This window comes from Eupeodes corollae, chromosome 2 (genome assembly GCF_945859685.1).
Source record: "Eupeodes corollae chromosome 2, idEupCoro1.1, whole genome shotgun sequence".
NCBI lineage: Eukaryota > Metazoa > Arthropoda > Insecta > Diptera > Syrphidae > Eupeodes > Eupeodes corollae.
The window spans coordinates 146,941,870-146,954,722 of NC_079148.1; the positions used below are offsets into that span (position 1 = coordinate 146,941,870).

At 31.8% G+C, this 12,853-nt stretch overlaps 1 protein-coding gene across 1 annotated transcript in view; it reads left to right on the forward strand.

Annotated features, from left to right (window-relative positions):
• The window catches only part of LOC129944346 (fringe glycosyltransferase), a 183,778-nt gene that overhangs the window by 96,285 nt on the left and 74,640 nt on the right, over window positions 1–12,853 (forward strand). Inside the window, exon 3 of the mRNA XM_056053709.1 lies at window positions 4,434–4,482. Coding sequence (XP_055909684.1) covers window positions 4,434–4,482 — 49 coding nt within the window. The remainder of the gene's footprint in view (window positions 1–4,433; window positions 4,483–12,853) is intronic.

Consider the following 12,853-nt stretch of genomic DNA (forward strand, 5'->3'; position numbering starts at 1 on the left):
ATCGTTTTTTGGGATTATGAGCTCGAGATATACAGAAACATTGGGACAAGTAACACGAGAGGAATTACAAACATGGTCTCGACTCGAGTATGTGTTATTTTACTGCTTTACCGCCTGATGGCTTATGCCATCTCTTTGCATGCAGACTTCCAGGTAGATATTAGGTCTTTTATAGATGAAAAGGAGCCTACATGATGAAGATTTCTGAGAGTGAGCATGACCATCACTTGAAATGAAGTGAAGTAAAGTGGGAGTGTTATTCATAGGCTATGAGCTAAGTGAAGATAATACCGGATAGGTAGTCGCATAGTACTCGTAGGTACAAGTAGGTGTAGATCAAGGTATGGTATTGTGATATGTCGAGGTGACCTAAAACGTGCGGGCTATTGAAACGAATCCAAAAAGGTGTTTATACTGACGAGATTTTCTCCTAGGTTTAGAAGGTATTTTATTTACAAGTTAAGATAGATACTCGTATGAAAGTTGATTCCAGTATTACTCTTTTTCATAAGGAACTTAACTGTGGAAGAAACGTGCTTTTGCATATGGAATGGTAGTTCCATACCGAATTGCTGAAAGTGCTATTTCTTCTTTTACCTTAGGTTCATTTTCACCTGAGTGCATTTAGTAGCATATTTCCAGCTTTTAGGGAATTTCGTGTCCTTTATAATAAAAGGAAATGGAAGAAAGGAAAAATATTTATGCTTGATTTATTATTGATTTAAATATCAAATTCGAAAAGAGTATCATTGAGAAAATCAGCAAAGTATTTTCAATGTGTAAATTAAGGGTAAATGGAGTTAGACTAGTGTTTTGAACTTTCAGAATTTTGCTGACAATTTGATTCATTAATTTAAACAAAATTGAGCATTTGTTTCAAAAAACTTTGTTGACATCCAAGGGGAAAGTTTCAATAAAATTTAAAGATTTCGCGTTTCTTCATTCACTTTATTATCAGCGTAATTTTATTCTGGATAGTTTTGCATGTTAAACTTTATTAATGATTCAGGTCTTCTAACACAAATCAAAATACTTCACAGGTTACATGTATTTTTCTAAACATTCTATTTCGTTGCACCAGCTTCAATAGTTTTTCAAGGATTTAAATCTTTACAGAAGCTTTTTTTAGAAGGATTAAACAGTTTCGTCAGACGATAGTTACAGCACGTTTTAGTAAAGTATTGGAGTAGTTCTTCTAAATAAATAAATAAAATAAATTGGGTGTCGCAACAGTCCGTTGAGAACTAGGGCCTAGTGACTCACAACTCTCAACCATTCCCGTGTGTAAGTACTGTTTTCAGGGATGAAGGTGACCTACAGTTTTTTTTAAGCCTAATCCGAACAGCTAATTTAAGAAAGCACTTTTTATGACAAGAATTACTTTTGGAGAACTTGTCAACTCCTCGCAAGAGGTAGTACCTGTGAAAAAAGCTTTAGATGGCATAGGCAGGGATCGAACCCAAGATCTCTGGCATGACAGTACAACGCAATAACCATCATGCCAGGAGTACTAGTAGTTCTTCTATTAATAGATCTTTCAATCATCATGTTCTAGTAAGGTCTTTGAGTATTTCTTCGATTAAAAAATTCATTGATCTTCTTCATCTATACGAGTACCTACTCTTTGAAAAAAAAGTTGAAATCAATAATCGAATTTTTAAGCATTTTTTAAAATACTGTTTCATGGTGAAAAATTATCTTATCGAAGTTAAAAAAAAAATGAAAAGAACATTCAGAGAAGATCTAAATTTTTAGTTTTGAAATGTTTAAAAAGACAAAATCTGAAAGAAGCCATGATTCGGATTGAAAAAGTTTTTCAATTTATCTTCAATCAATCAAAGTTTCGAAAAATTAAAAGATCACATTTTTTTACCTTCAGACGTTACCTGACTACATTAAAAGAAAATTTGAGGAACCGTTGTTTAAAATGCGTTTCTAAAACACTCCTGAAATATTTGATACATGTTTTTTTATGGGTGCCTTGAGAACTATTTCTGGTTTTGTTTTTTGCTACCATGTGTAATTTTTGTCTCGGATGTAGCATTCTTTAAGTTGTGTACACACTGAAGAGACATTTTTGAAACATTTCCCAAATGTATACATAAGTTAGTTTGGAAGCCATTGGAACCTTTCTGAAAGGTTTCTGGAACTGTTTCTGGATTTCCTTTCACGAATTTTGCTTTGCTACCACAATATTTTCAGAAATTTCAGAATAATCTTTCTTTGTTTCTGAAAGATTTCTTATATGTTCTTGGAATATTTCTGTAAGGTTTTTAAAAGGTTTCTCTGTTTCCCATTTATTGCACCCAGTGTGTGCACACCAAAAACAACAATTAACAAATATTTCAAAAACATTTCTGATTTTTTTTAAAATGTTTACTTTGGTTTGAACGCCAGCAAAACATTTCTGAAATATTTCTCTGTTCCATATTAAAATTTGTCTTTGCTCTTCTACCTCATCCTTTTCAAAATTTAAATTTAAGACATTTTAGACAAGGTACTGGCGAATTTTCAGAAATGTGTCTTTAATATTTCAGAAAAGTTTCAAAAATGTTTCTTGTGTGTAGAACAGCTCTGAACTTATTTGTATTTTGGAATACTTTTGAAGTATTAAAAAAGAAATCAACATGAAACTCTCACGCTTCTTTTTCTTCACAATTTAAATTTTAGACAAGGTATTGGCGAGTTTTCGGAAATGTGTGTGGAATATTTCGAAAAAGCTCCAAAAGTGTTTTTTGTGTGTGGACACATCTCTGAATTTATTTTTTACTTTGGAATACTTTTGAAGTATTGAAAAAAAAATCAAAAACAAATTGTGCAAAGCTTTTTTTCACGCTTCTTTCCAAAATTGCGTTGAGGAAATTTTTTCCAAAAGTTTTGTATCGAAACATTTCAAAACTAGACACTCAGAGACTAAAAATTACTAAAAATCCCTCCCTTAAACCATCTAATTTAATTGGACAGACTTCTAAGGGTTTTTTCCTCTAATATTGACGTTCACTATTATTTCATGGAAGATTTTAAGGAAATAACATGATACCAAACCTTTGCCATCAAAAGCTTCGGTCAAGTTATTTCCAATGTTTAGGAAACGGAGCGAATTCTCCATGGTCACCCTGCATAAGTTGACAGGGATGCCAAAACTAGACATTGCTTTATACACTCCGTCGTTGAAGATGTTGTCATATGCGGCCTTGAAATCGATAAATAGATGGTGGGTGTCGATTTGATGCTCTTGGGTTTTTTTTTGAGGATCTGTCTTAATGCGAATATTTGATCAACTGTAGACTTTTCTGGACGATGGGTTTAGAGGTTCTATGGTAGAGATGATTATAGATGCGATGTTAAAGAGGCGACTAGTTGGTACAGTTTTGAGGGTCTCGTTTATTCGGCAAACAATACTGAGGTTACATTCAATGGGCATGCTTTTTGCGACCATATATCAGACTTCCCGATTCAATTTCTTAATTAATTTAAGGCAGTAAAGTTTACCCATAAACATTTTATATAACGTCATTAAGTGGGAACACTTTAGAATTCAACAGAAAGGAGTCATGAGAAAAGCTAAATTTTCCAAATCTATAATCTAGATTCCATGGCAAGTGACCCCCTTGTCATAAAAGAAATGGCAGCTCATTCTTCTCACTCAATGTTATTTGGAGGAATGTATGTATGTCAATTTAATATGAAAACTGTCATATTTTGACATAAAATTTTACTTTGTCATCACACACAAAATTTTCGTGTTAAATGTATTCAAATTTTATTCGCCCCAAGATTGTAAAAAGAACAAAAGAAAAGAATTTGTATATAGGTAGGAAACCTATACTTGAGCTATAGAAAATAAGTCCAAATGCAAAACTATAATGTAACAAATTCAATTTGGTCTTATGTCAAAAAACAAAAACTTATGTTATAAGTCTACAAAAAGAGAAAAACTCTCATAGTATACAAACAATGCCAATCATGTGCCATAATGCCTCCTCTCTTCCACTTCCCTTCCACCCATCATTGCCAAACTCTCCACACGTATTATGACCTGACAAGCAATTTCCTTCTTTTATGTGTGACACCTTTTGACACTTTATTGCTTTACTGAGAAAAGTAAAGAAAACTGAAGAAAAATCCTCAAAGAGAAGAAAAAAACAAAAACATCGCAGCAAAGGAAGCGCAAGGAAGTAATGGTGTAGCTAGAGGATCTGGAAAAGTGTGTGTATGGAAACAGCATAAACTAATCTGGGAATTTTCTAATAGAAAAACTTTTCCACTTTCATTTTATTTTATATAGAAATAGAAATCTATCTTAACATAGTTTGAAAAACTCCATAAGTTTTCAAAATATAAACGTTCCATATAGAAACTTGTATATAAGAAAAATGTATAGAAAGTTATAAACATTATAATAATTCTGAATTTTTATCTTCAATTTCCAGACATGGTTCTTCACTGACACTGATGATGCATACTACCAGGAGAAGACAAGTAAGTAGAATCTCTACTTGTACATATGTATATGAATCTTTGAAGATTCCAATTTCCTTAGAATTCCCGCCTTTTAAGTTCTAAGTTCATTGTTCTGGTAGCAATACACCACAAGGGAAGAGAGAGTGAGTCCTTTTCCTTCTGTCCATGGTATAAAAGGATAATAATAATCGACGAAATTGGTTCTTCTTCTTTTTTTTATTGTCAGAAAAATCGCCTCATAAATCTCTAACAGAGTGAGAAAAAAGAATAAAATAATAAACTCTATAAATCCATTCTGAAAAAGACCGGATAACGAAAAAAATATTAAAATTTAAATTCTATTCCACTTCAATCAATGCAAAACGGTTCTCTGGAGTCTTCGAAGTCTTTGGCTATATACTTCGAGTTCGAGTATAGTGCCTGAGTGCGATGCATAGCCGACACATAAATCTTCGATGCTGATGCTTTTACAAATTAATGTAAATCCTTTAAGATCCTTTTTTGCATTTTCAAGAAGAAGAATAAGAAAATAAAAAGAAGAAGATTTCTTGTGCGTGTTTCCTCCCTTTTTTGAAATTGCTTTCTAAACCAAAGCAACACTCAAGACGATGGAAGACGGTTAAAGGACGACGGACGACGAGCAACGACGATGGACGCAACGGATGCGACGGATCAACTTGAACGAAACAAAAAAAAAAAAAACAAAACAATAATAAAGATTTGGATAAATTTCCAATTTAGTTCATCATCCATCAGGACCGCCTCTTTGACCGCCTTATTTTGGCCACTGTCTGTCTCTTTGTTTCTGACCTGTCTGCCAAATTCGGTAAACCAATCTTCGCCCTTTTTTTTACTGTCCATCTTTCCATCTTCACTCTTCTGCTCTTATTGTTGCTGTCGGCAGAGAATCATGGTACGTCTTCGTCGTCGTTCGGTTGGAAATTGTGATTAAAGTGCTGCTAAACCAGTTCGCGCCCGTGTAAAACTGCACATGTGCGCCCGCATTTTTAATTGAATCGCTCGATCCTTGCTGCGAATTGCAATCGATTCCAGGGGTGGATTTGACATTTTAACTCCATATAACTTGATCTATTTTATTGAAACTCTTACAATAATTTAGTGCACTTTTCTATTAAAATAAATGTTTATTGTAGAAGAAGTAACATTTAACGCACTTTAAAACTACATTACCGACAACATTTTAAAGAGAATCTATCATAACGTCCGTTGACGCATGTGTAATAATTTACTCAAGTAATTAAAAAGTTTTGCCATGGAACTGAAGAAACGAAAAAGAATCATTATGTTGATCATTCTTCTCCGTCAGATAAGTTGAAATTTGAAGTTTTGATCTACGTTTGTTTCCATCATACATATTAAATCTTTTTATTTTGTGACAAGTAATCTTTTAGGAGAATTTAACAACATTTCGTTGTACTTTGATGTTTTAAAAGCCGTTGACGCAATGGTAAAACTGGTCCGTTGAATCCTTTGAAGCATGTATGATAATTTTGTTAAGTAAAAATGAACGCAATGGTAAAACTGGTCCGTTGAATCCTTTGACGCATGTATGATAATTTTGTTAAGTAATAATGAAGGTTTGCGATAAAACTGAATAAACAAAACAGTTGCTTTATGTTCATCGTTCTTCTCCGTCAGATCCGTTGAAATTTGAAGTTTTGACTTTTTACTTCTGATTGTTTGCGTCTAGCATGTTTTTATCTTTAAGGAGAATTTTACAGAGAATTTATGGACTTCCCTGTTAAAATTTAAATAAGAACAACGTAATTTGAAGCCATAATACCATTTAAAAGCTAAAATCAGCATTTTTAACTGTTAGAATGCGTTGACGCATGTATGAAAAATCGATTAAACGTTCACGTAAACGTAAAGTTTCGCTACGGAACTATAATGAAACAGAAAAATTTGCATTACATTCAACTTTCATCTCCTTCAAATCAGTTGACATTCAACGTTTTGACGTTTATAATTCTCTATTTCAAAATCATCTTTTGATGAAAAATAATATTAAATAAAAATATACGAAATAAAAAAAAGCAATTTATCGAAACAATATGTTGTTTGACAGTAGCGTTGTTGGGGCAACGCGTTTGACGCTGTCAATGTCAATGATTTGATTAAATATCCAAGTAAAAATAAAGCTTTGCAACGGAACTTATAAAACAGAAAACCTTAAAAAAATATTCAACTTTCGTCTTCTTCAAATCCGTTGACATTTGATATTTTGACAGAAAGATTTTAAAAAAGCATAAAACACAAAAACAGGACATTTATCAAAACAACATGTTGATTTGGTCACACTAATATATCAGTGTTCTGTCAGTGTTAGCTTTGTTTTAACGCATTGGATGTTTTCAGCGTTCTTCTCCGTCAAATCCGTTGAAATTTGAAATGTTGACGTTTTATTGTCTGTCTATTTGCTTTCAAAGCATCTTTTTGTTTCACGATACAAAATTTAAAAGAAAATCTTACAAATAATAATAAAGGAAATTTAGCTTAAGTAACTTTTCTATTTTACTGTTCCGTCAATGTTAAGGAACGCATACGTTGTGGAAACACAACGCATTTGACGCTGTCAATGGTTTAAAATATTTATTTGTATTTCTTTGTTATTTTTAAATTTATTTTGTATTTATTTATAACTTTTGAAACAGAAAAAGTTACTTCTTCTTTCTCTCCGTCAGATCCGTCAAACTCCTAGTTTCGACTTTTTGACCTCTGTTTAGTTGCAAATCGTCTTTGGATTTGTTGAAAAAAAATTTAAAAGCATAAACCATAAAAAAGAACATGTCGCTTCATTCACTTCACCATATTAGTGTTCCGTCATGCTCATCGGATAAATGCGTCGAGTCAACGCATTTGATGCTTCTCAAGATTCAGAAACCTTTTCGCCCCTTAAAAGCGTCTGTCTGTTTTTCTTGGTATTGAAATCCGCTCGTCAACTTTATTTTGTCTGCCCACATACAAATTTGTCTCGTTATTATGAAAGAGTTTTTATTTATCTCCGATTTTTTAGCAGCAACTATCAATCAATTTTTTGACAGTTTGAAGTGGTTTTTGACGGACAGAGTTCTTTTCTTCACAAGCTGCGTCCTTGATCGTCAAAAAAAAAATGATTAAAGATTCTTAAATGCAGGAGCAGCAGCAGCAAAGTCATAGAGTGTAAAAATACAACGAGAATTAAAATGTGCGGCCACTTTTGATTTCACTCGAAACGAAACGAAACGCTTCTCGCGTGGATAATACTTTATCCGTACTCTCAAACATCAAAATCAAACCAAAAACCATTAAAAATATGTGTGTTCTTTTCGTTCTTTTTAGAATACGGCTCTGATGGACTTATGATGACCATCAAGGGAATTCAAAAAACAAAAGAGTTGAAATATGTAAAACGATCACGTAGGAGGCTCAAAATCGGTTTTTGGTCTTAAAAAAGAAATATATTTTTTTTGTCTCTCTACGTTGAGTTGTGTCTTTTATCTATGTTAGCTTTCATGTTCCAAAGTGGAAAATATATTGGAACATTCGTGTCTCGTATATGTCTTTCCATTTGTTTTGAAGAGCTATGTGGGCGTCACTTGATGACTCTGGAGCAGCACATCGCGAAGCATGGTAGTGGCATCGAAATGACAATTTGATAGTTTTCTGACATTTAAAATTGTTGCGTGAGTCGGTCGTCAAGTCGTTGTGGTGGTGCCGTTTTGTTGTATAAAAACCTTTAACCTAGGCCTAGAAGTGATGTCTGAACAGGCACTTAAAAGCTGCTCAGAGGCACACACCACACCACACTACACCAGACTTGATACTTATAATATTGTTTTTTGTTTGTTGTTTGTTTTTATAGTTTAGCTTCTGAAAATTTGTGTTTTTTATCTTTGTTTTTATAAACATTTTGAACATTAAGTATCATTTCCGAAAGAATTCAAGTTGAACAAAATGGAATCTATTTAATTTTATTGCTTTTTGAAGGATTTGTTCTTTTTTCGTTGTTTGTTGTTATAAATATTGATGTAACCTTAAGTGCGATGGGGTTTTGAGATAACTACGGGTATAAGATGATGGAAAACATACAACAAGAGGAGTGTTGAATGGCGGTTTTTCTTCACTTCAAAACCTGCAACGGAGCAGGAGGTGGGTTTGGTTTGGTTTTGGGTGTAATGGATTATATTTAATGTTCTAGTTTACTATTTGATATCTTCAAACGTGAGCGTGTAGTTTATGGAAGATTTAATATCAATCAATATTTTGAATACGACTTAGTTTTGCTTTTAGGGAAGCTAGATAAGGCATAATGTCTTATGTATGATGACATTAGGATATATTTTTAAATATAGGTCAGAAATGATTACATTTAATTTAAAATGTCTTTATGCTTATTTTGGAAGTTTATCAGTCTAAGGTTTGAAAGTAAGAGTTCTCTGACTCACTTTATATAGCTTCTCCGGCAAAACAGAAATACTTGTATTAATCTAATTTCCGATTATAAGTTCTGGAATTGAATAGACTTTTAATTCAAATTGCAGTTTGAAAGTGAAAAATCAAATAATTACCAATTTTTTTGAATTTAATTGATTTACCAAATCAAATAAACACAAATGGACCAAGACCTGTACCTTGTGGAACACCATCAGAATCTAGATGTTTGAAACGAAAATGGGTCTTTTGTATTAATATTTTTTTAAATTTGAGTAGGTACTGCATGAAGGTGCTCAAAAATATTGATGATAAATATTACTGCCATGTGTTGAAAAGCTTAACTACCTGATTTTTAAATGTCACTGTTGAAAGTTTATTTTTTAAAAATGTGCATGAAGTTTTTGTAATGTGTTTTCAAACTTAGGTACCTATATATATTGAAAATATCGTTTTGAAATATCAAAACGGACGTTTTTGATAATGCTTTTTGAGTTAAGTATGTTTTACTTACTTACTTTTATAAGTTCAATGCCCTAAAAATTTTAAAATAATATTTTTTTGTAAGTCAAATTTTTGGTAGAGCTTGATTTGTAAGTTTTTAAAAATTGTTTTTAGACTCAAATATTTTTTTTTAAATCTTCAACATATTGGTTTTAAACTATTTTTTTCCTTTTAAAACTATTGTTGTTAACATTTAGTAAAACTTGGAGAAAAATCAATTAGACAGTTTTCTTACAAAAAATAAAAAACTTAAAAGAAAATTTAACAAAAGTTGGAAAAAATTGATATTCGATTCAAATATCTTTTGAAAAATTTGAGGTTATGGCTTCTATTCAATTTTCCCTTATAAGAAATGTTGTTATCAACATTTAGTAAAATTTTGAGAATTTTACAACAAATAAAAACTTAAAAGAAAATTTAACAAATGTTGGCCAAAATTGATTTTCGACATAAATATCTTTCCAACAATTTGAGATAATGGCTTACTACTAATTTTAACTTATAAATAATATTGTTTTTAATATCCAATCAAATTTTGAGAAAAATCTAATTAACAGCTTTATACAAAAAATAAAAACTTAAAAAAAAAAAACAATACTAAAACTAATTAAAAATTTTCTTTCGACTCAAATATGTAGCTTTCAAAAATAAAAAAAATATCTTCAAACATTTTTTATTTCACAGAAAATATTGTTTTCGATATTCGGTCCTTTTTTTTGTAAAATCGACAAGAAAAAGTACGCAAATTTTGTAAAAATTGATGTTCGGTTCTTGATATCACTCAAATTAATTGCATTCATCCAATTTGTAAAAATTTAAGAAATGCTACTGAAATTGGTAACACTTTGTTTTTGAATAAAAATGTATTTAACAAAACCAGATTTTCAAACTAACCTTTTTCATTATATATAAAAATATTTTACTTCTTTAACCCAACACGAAAACCTTCAAACTTTTAAGCAAGACAAATCGACAGACGGATGGAGAAGTTATCAGTGTTGGTCGCATCCCAGCCTCTTTTTATTGTGATATAAAAGTTTACTGTGTTTTGAAGCACAGATTTTCAGACCTACATCAATATGACCAAGCATTTAATACAGAATTCTGATGATTGGAAGAATTCTAAAAAACAATGTTTCGAGTCACTCCATTAACTTTCATTTAAATATTTAAAATTTTTAAAAAACACAAGCTTCTACAAAATTTGACATGCGACCAATTGACATTATTTGACAAAATGTCCGTCGTATAAATAAATTAGCTTGATATCAGTTTCGCCAAAACTCCGTATGATATCTTCACCTCATGGTCACAGAAAGAAAACTCAAGTTACCCAAAATTGCAAATATCCTAAGTCTGTCGAAAAAAATTTTCAAATTTTCTATATTGCATTTAAAATTTATCTAACTCGTTCTCTTGTTAGTTCCGTTTCCGATGTGCATCAGCTGTAACACGTATAACACCCTAACAGCTTTTCCTCTGGAACATTTAATTTCATTTGTTTCATCACTGAATTATAAATGACATAAGAAAGATTGCAATAATGGAATATCGATCAATATTGTCAAGTTCTGAATGAAAAACTATTTGGTCTACAACACTAATGAAAATGGACTGAAAACCGTCGTCGTCACTCTTTCGCTCGTTCGTTTTCATCATCAACACGATGCCAAACTTTTTCCATATAGGTCTTCTATAAATCTATGCTTCTATTATTTATATCTATGAGTATGAAAAATAGTAATTGTTGGCTGCGGATCATTGTCATTCTGCATTACAGAACAGAGCTTTTTTGTATAAAGAGGTTCATCGTTAAACCTGATGGTAGTTGGAGTATTTTGTTGGCACAAGAATAGACGAATATTTTTCGTGATTAACGTAACTCAGTCGAGTCGGCCTTGTTCTCAATTTGCCACACAAAATATGGAAATATATATAAAACTGAAACCAATCTGAGCTAATCCCATTTCTACCCATCAAGCCCTACCCTACCCAACACCCATCTAGAACTCGTGTATCCCTATAGCATCAATTCAAGCCCTCCATTATGGCAGCCTTTTGCGAACGAACGAACGAACATCATCTAGCATTAGTCCAATCGAGTATAGTCATAAATTCATTAGTGATGATTAAATTTACGGATTGGATTGACTTTGTTCTTTGGTTTCGAAGAACGCCACCATCGCCACCTCACAGCCACTACCACTGCCACTGTCACTGTCACTTCCACTTCCACTTCCACTGCCGCATCGACATTCACTGATGTTTTGTTCGATTACTGCCCTAAAAAGTAGGTAAGGTAGGTTCGTATTCGTCTATATACTGAGGGTAGTCAACCATTAGAGGAAAAAGAGAGGGAGTGGAGAGTATCATTAATATTCATTGGATTACCTGTTGAAATGTTATTGATTGTATCTATCTTTTGAATATATTTATCTATACCTTTGTATCCATCTTTACATCTTTAGGTACGATAACTTTGCGTGGAGGGAGACTAGAACAAATCTTAATATTTAATGAATAAGATTTTACGCCTAATTTAGGTGCTGTTACGGATGAATCAAGTTCGTTTCGACGTTCGATATTTGGCTATTATTAGAACATTTTCAAGGAAATTTCGAAAATGGTTCAATTTAAAAAAAAGGTACCTTTGAGTCAATCCTATATTCTTGTCTCGATAGGTGGTCTGCATTCGATTTCAAATATATCTTCAAACACTCTTATTTACTTTTTAAATATTTAATTAACCCATAGAGTATGGAAAATTGAAATAATCTACGGTAGCTTTTTGGATTGGGATCTTTTTTACTGATGCAGAGAGGTTTTATAATATCATCAAGTGTGTAGAATTCAAAAGGTCATTGGGTTTTCATTGGGTTTTGTATTTTCCTTTCAATTAAGTAAAAGGTTGAAAACAAAAAATATCTAACGTAACTTGTAATCATAGAAAATTTTGAATGAGTTTTTGATATGTATTAATTTCAAGTTATGGATGTGAGATACTCCAGAGCAAATATTGGTTGATTTGTATTTGGTTTTTGTTCTTTGAGAGGTCATTAGAACAAATTGAACATAACGTCCTAAAGTTAATTGAAGTTTTCAATAGGGTGCTGAAAGGAAAGGAAAGTTCATTGATTTTAGGAGTTCAAAATATTAACTTCAGTACTCTTAGGCATCGATATGAAAATCTAGTTATATCATAGTCAATAGCTTTTTTGTTTACAACCGAAACTAACCCATTTAAACTTTTTTATCGGAAATTGGATTATTTTGTAAAACTTTACACAACAACAATATGGAATTCTGGTATTTATTTGGGTGAATTTCAAAGATGACTGTTTTGTTATTACAATTGGTAATGTAGTGTGAATTGTAGTTCAAAGAAAAGAGGCAGAAAATTTCCAATATAAGCAAAGAAAATAAGCAACTTCGATCTACATCGTTTAATTTT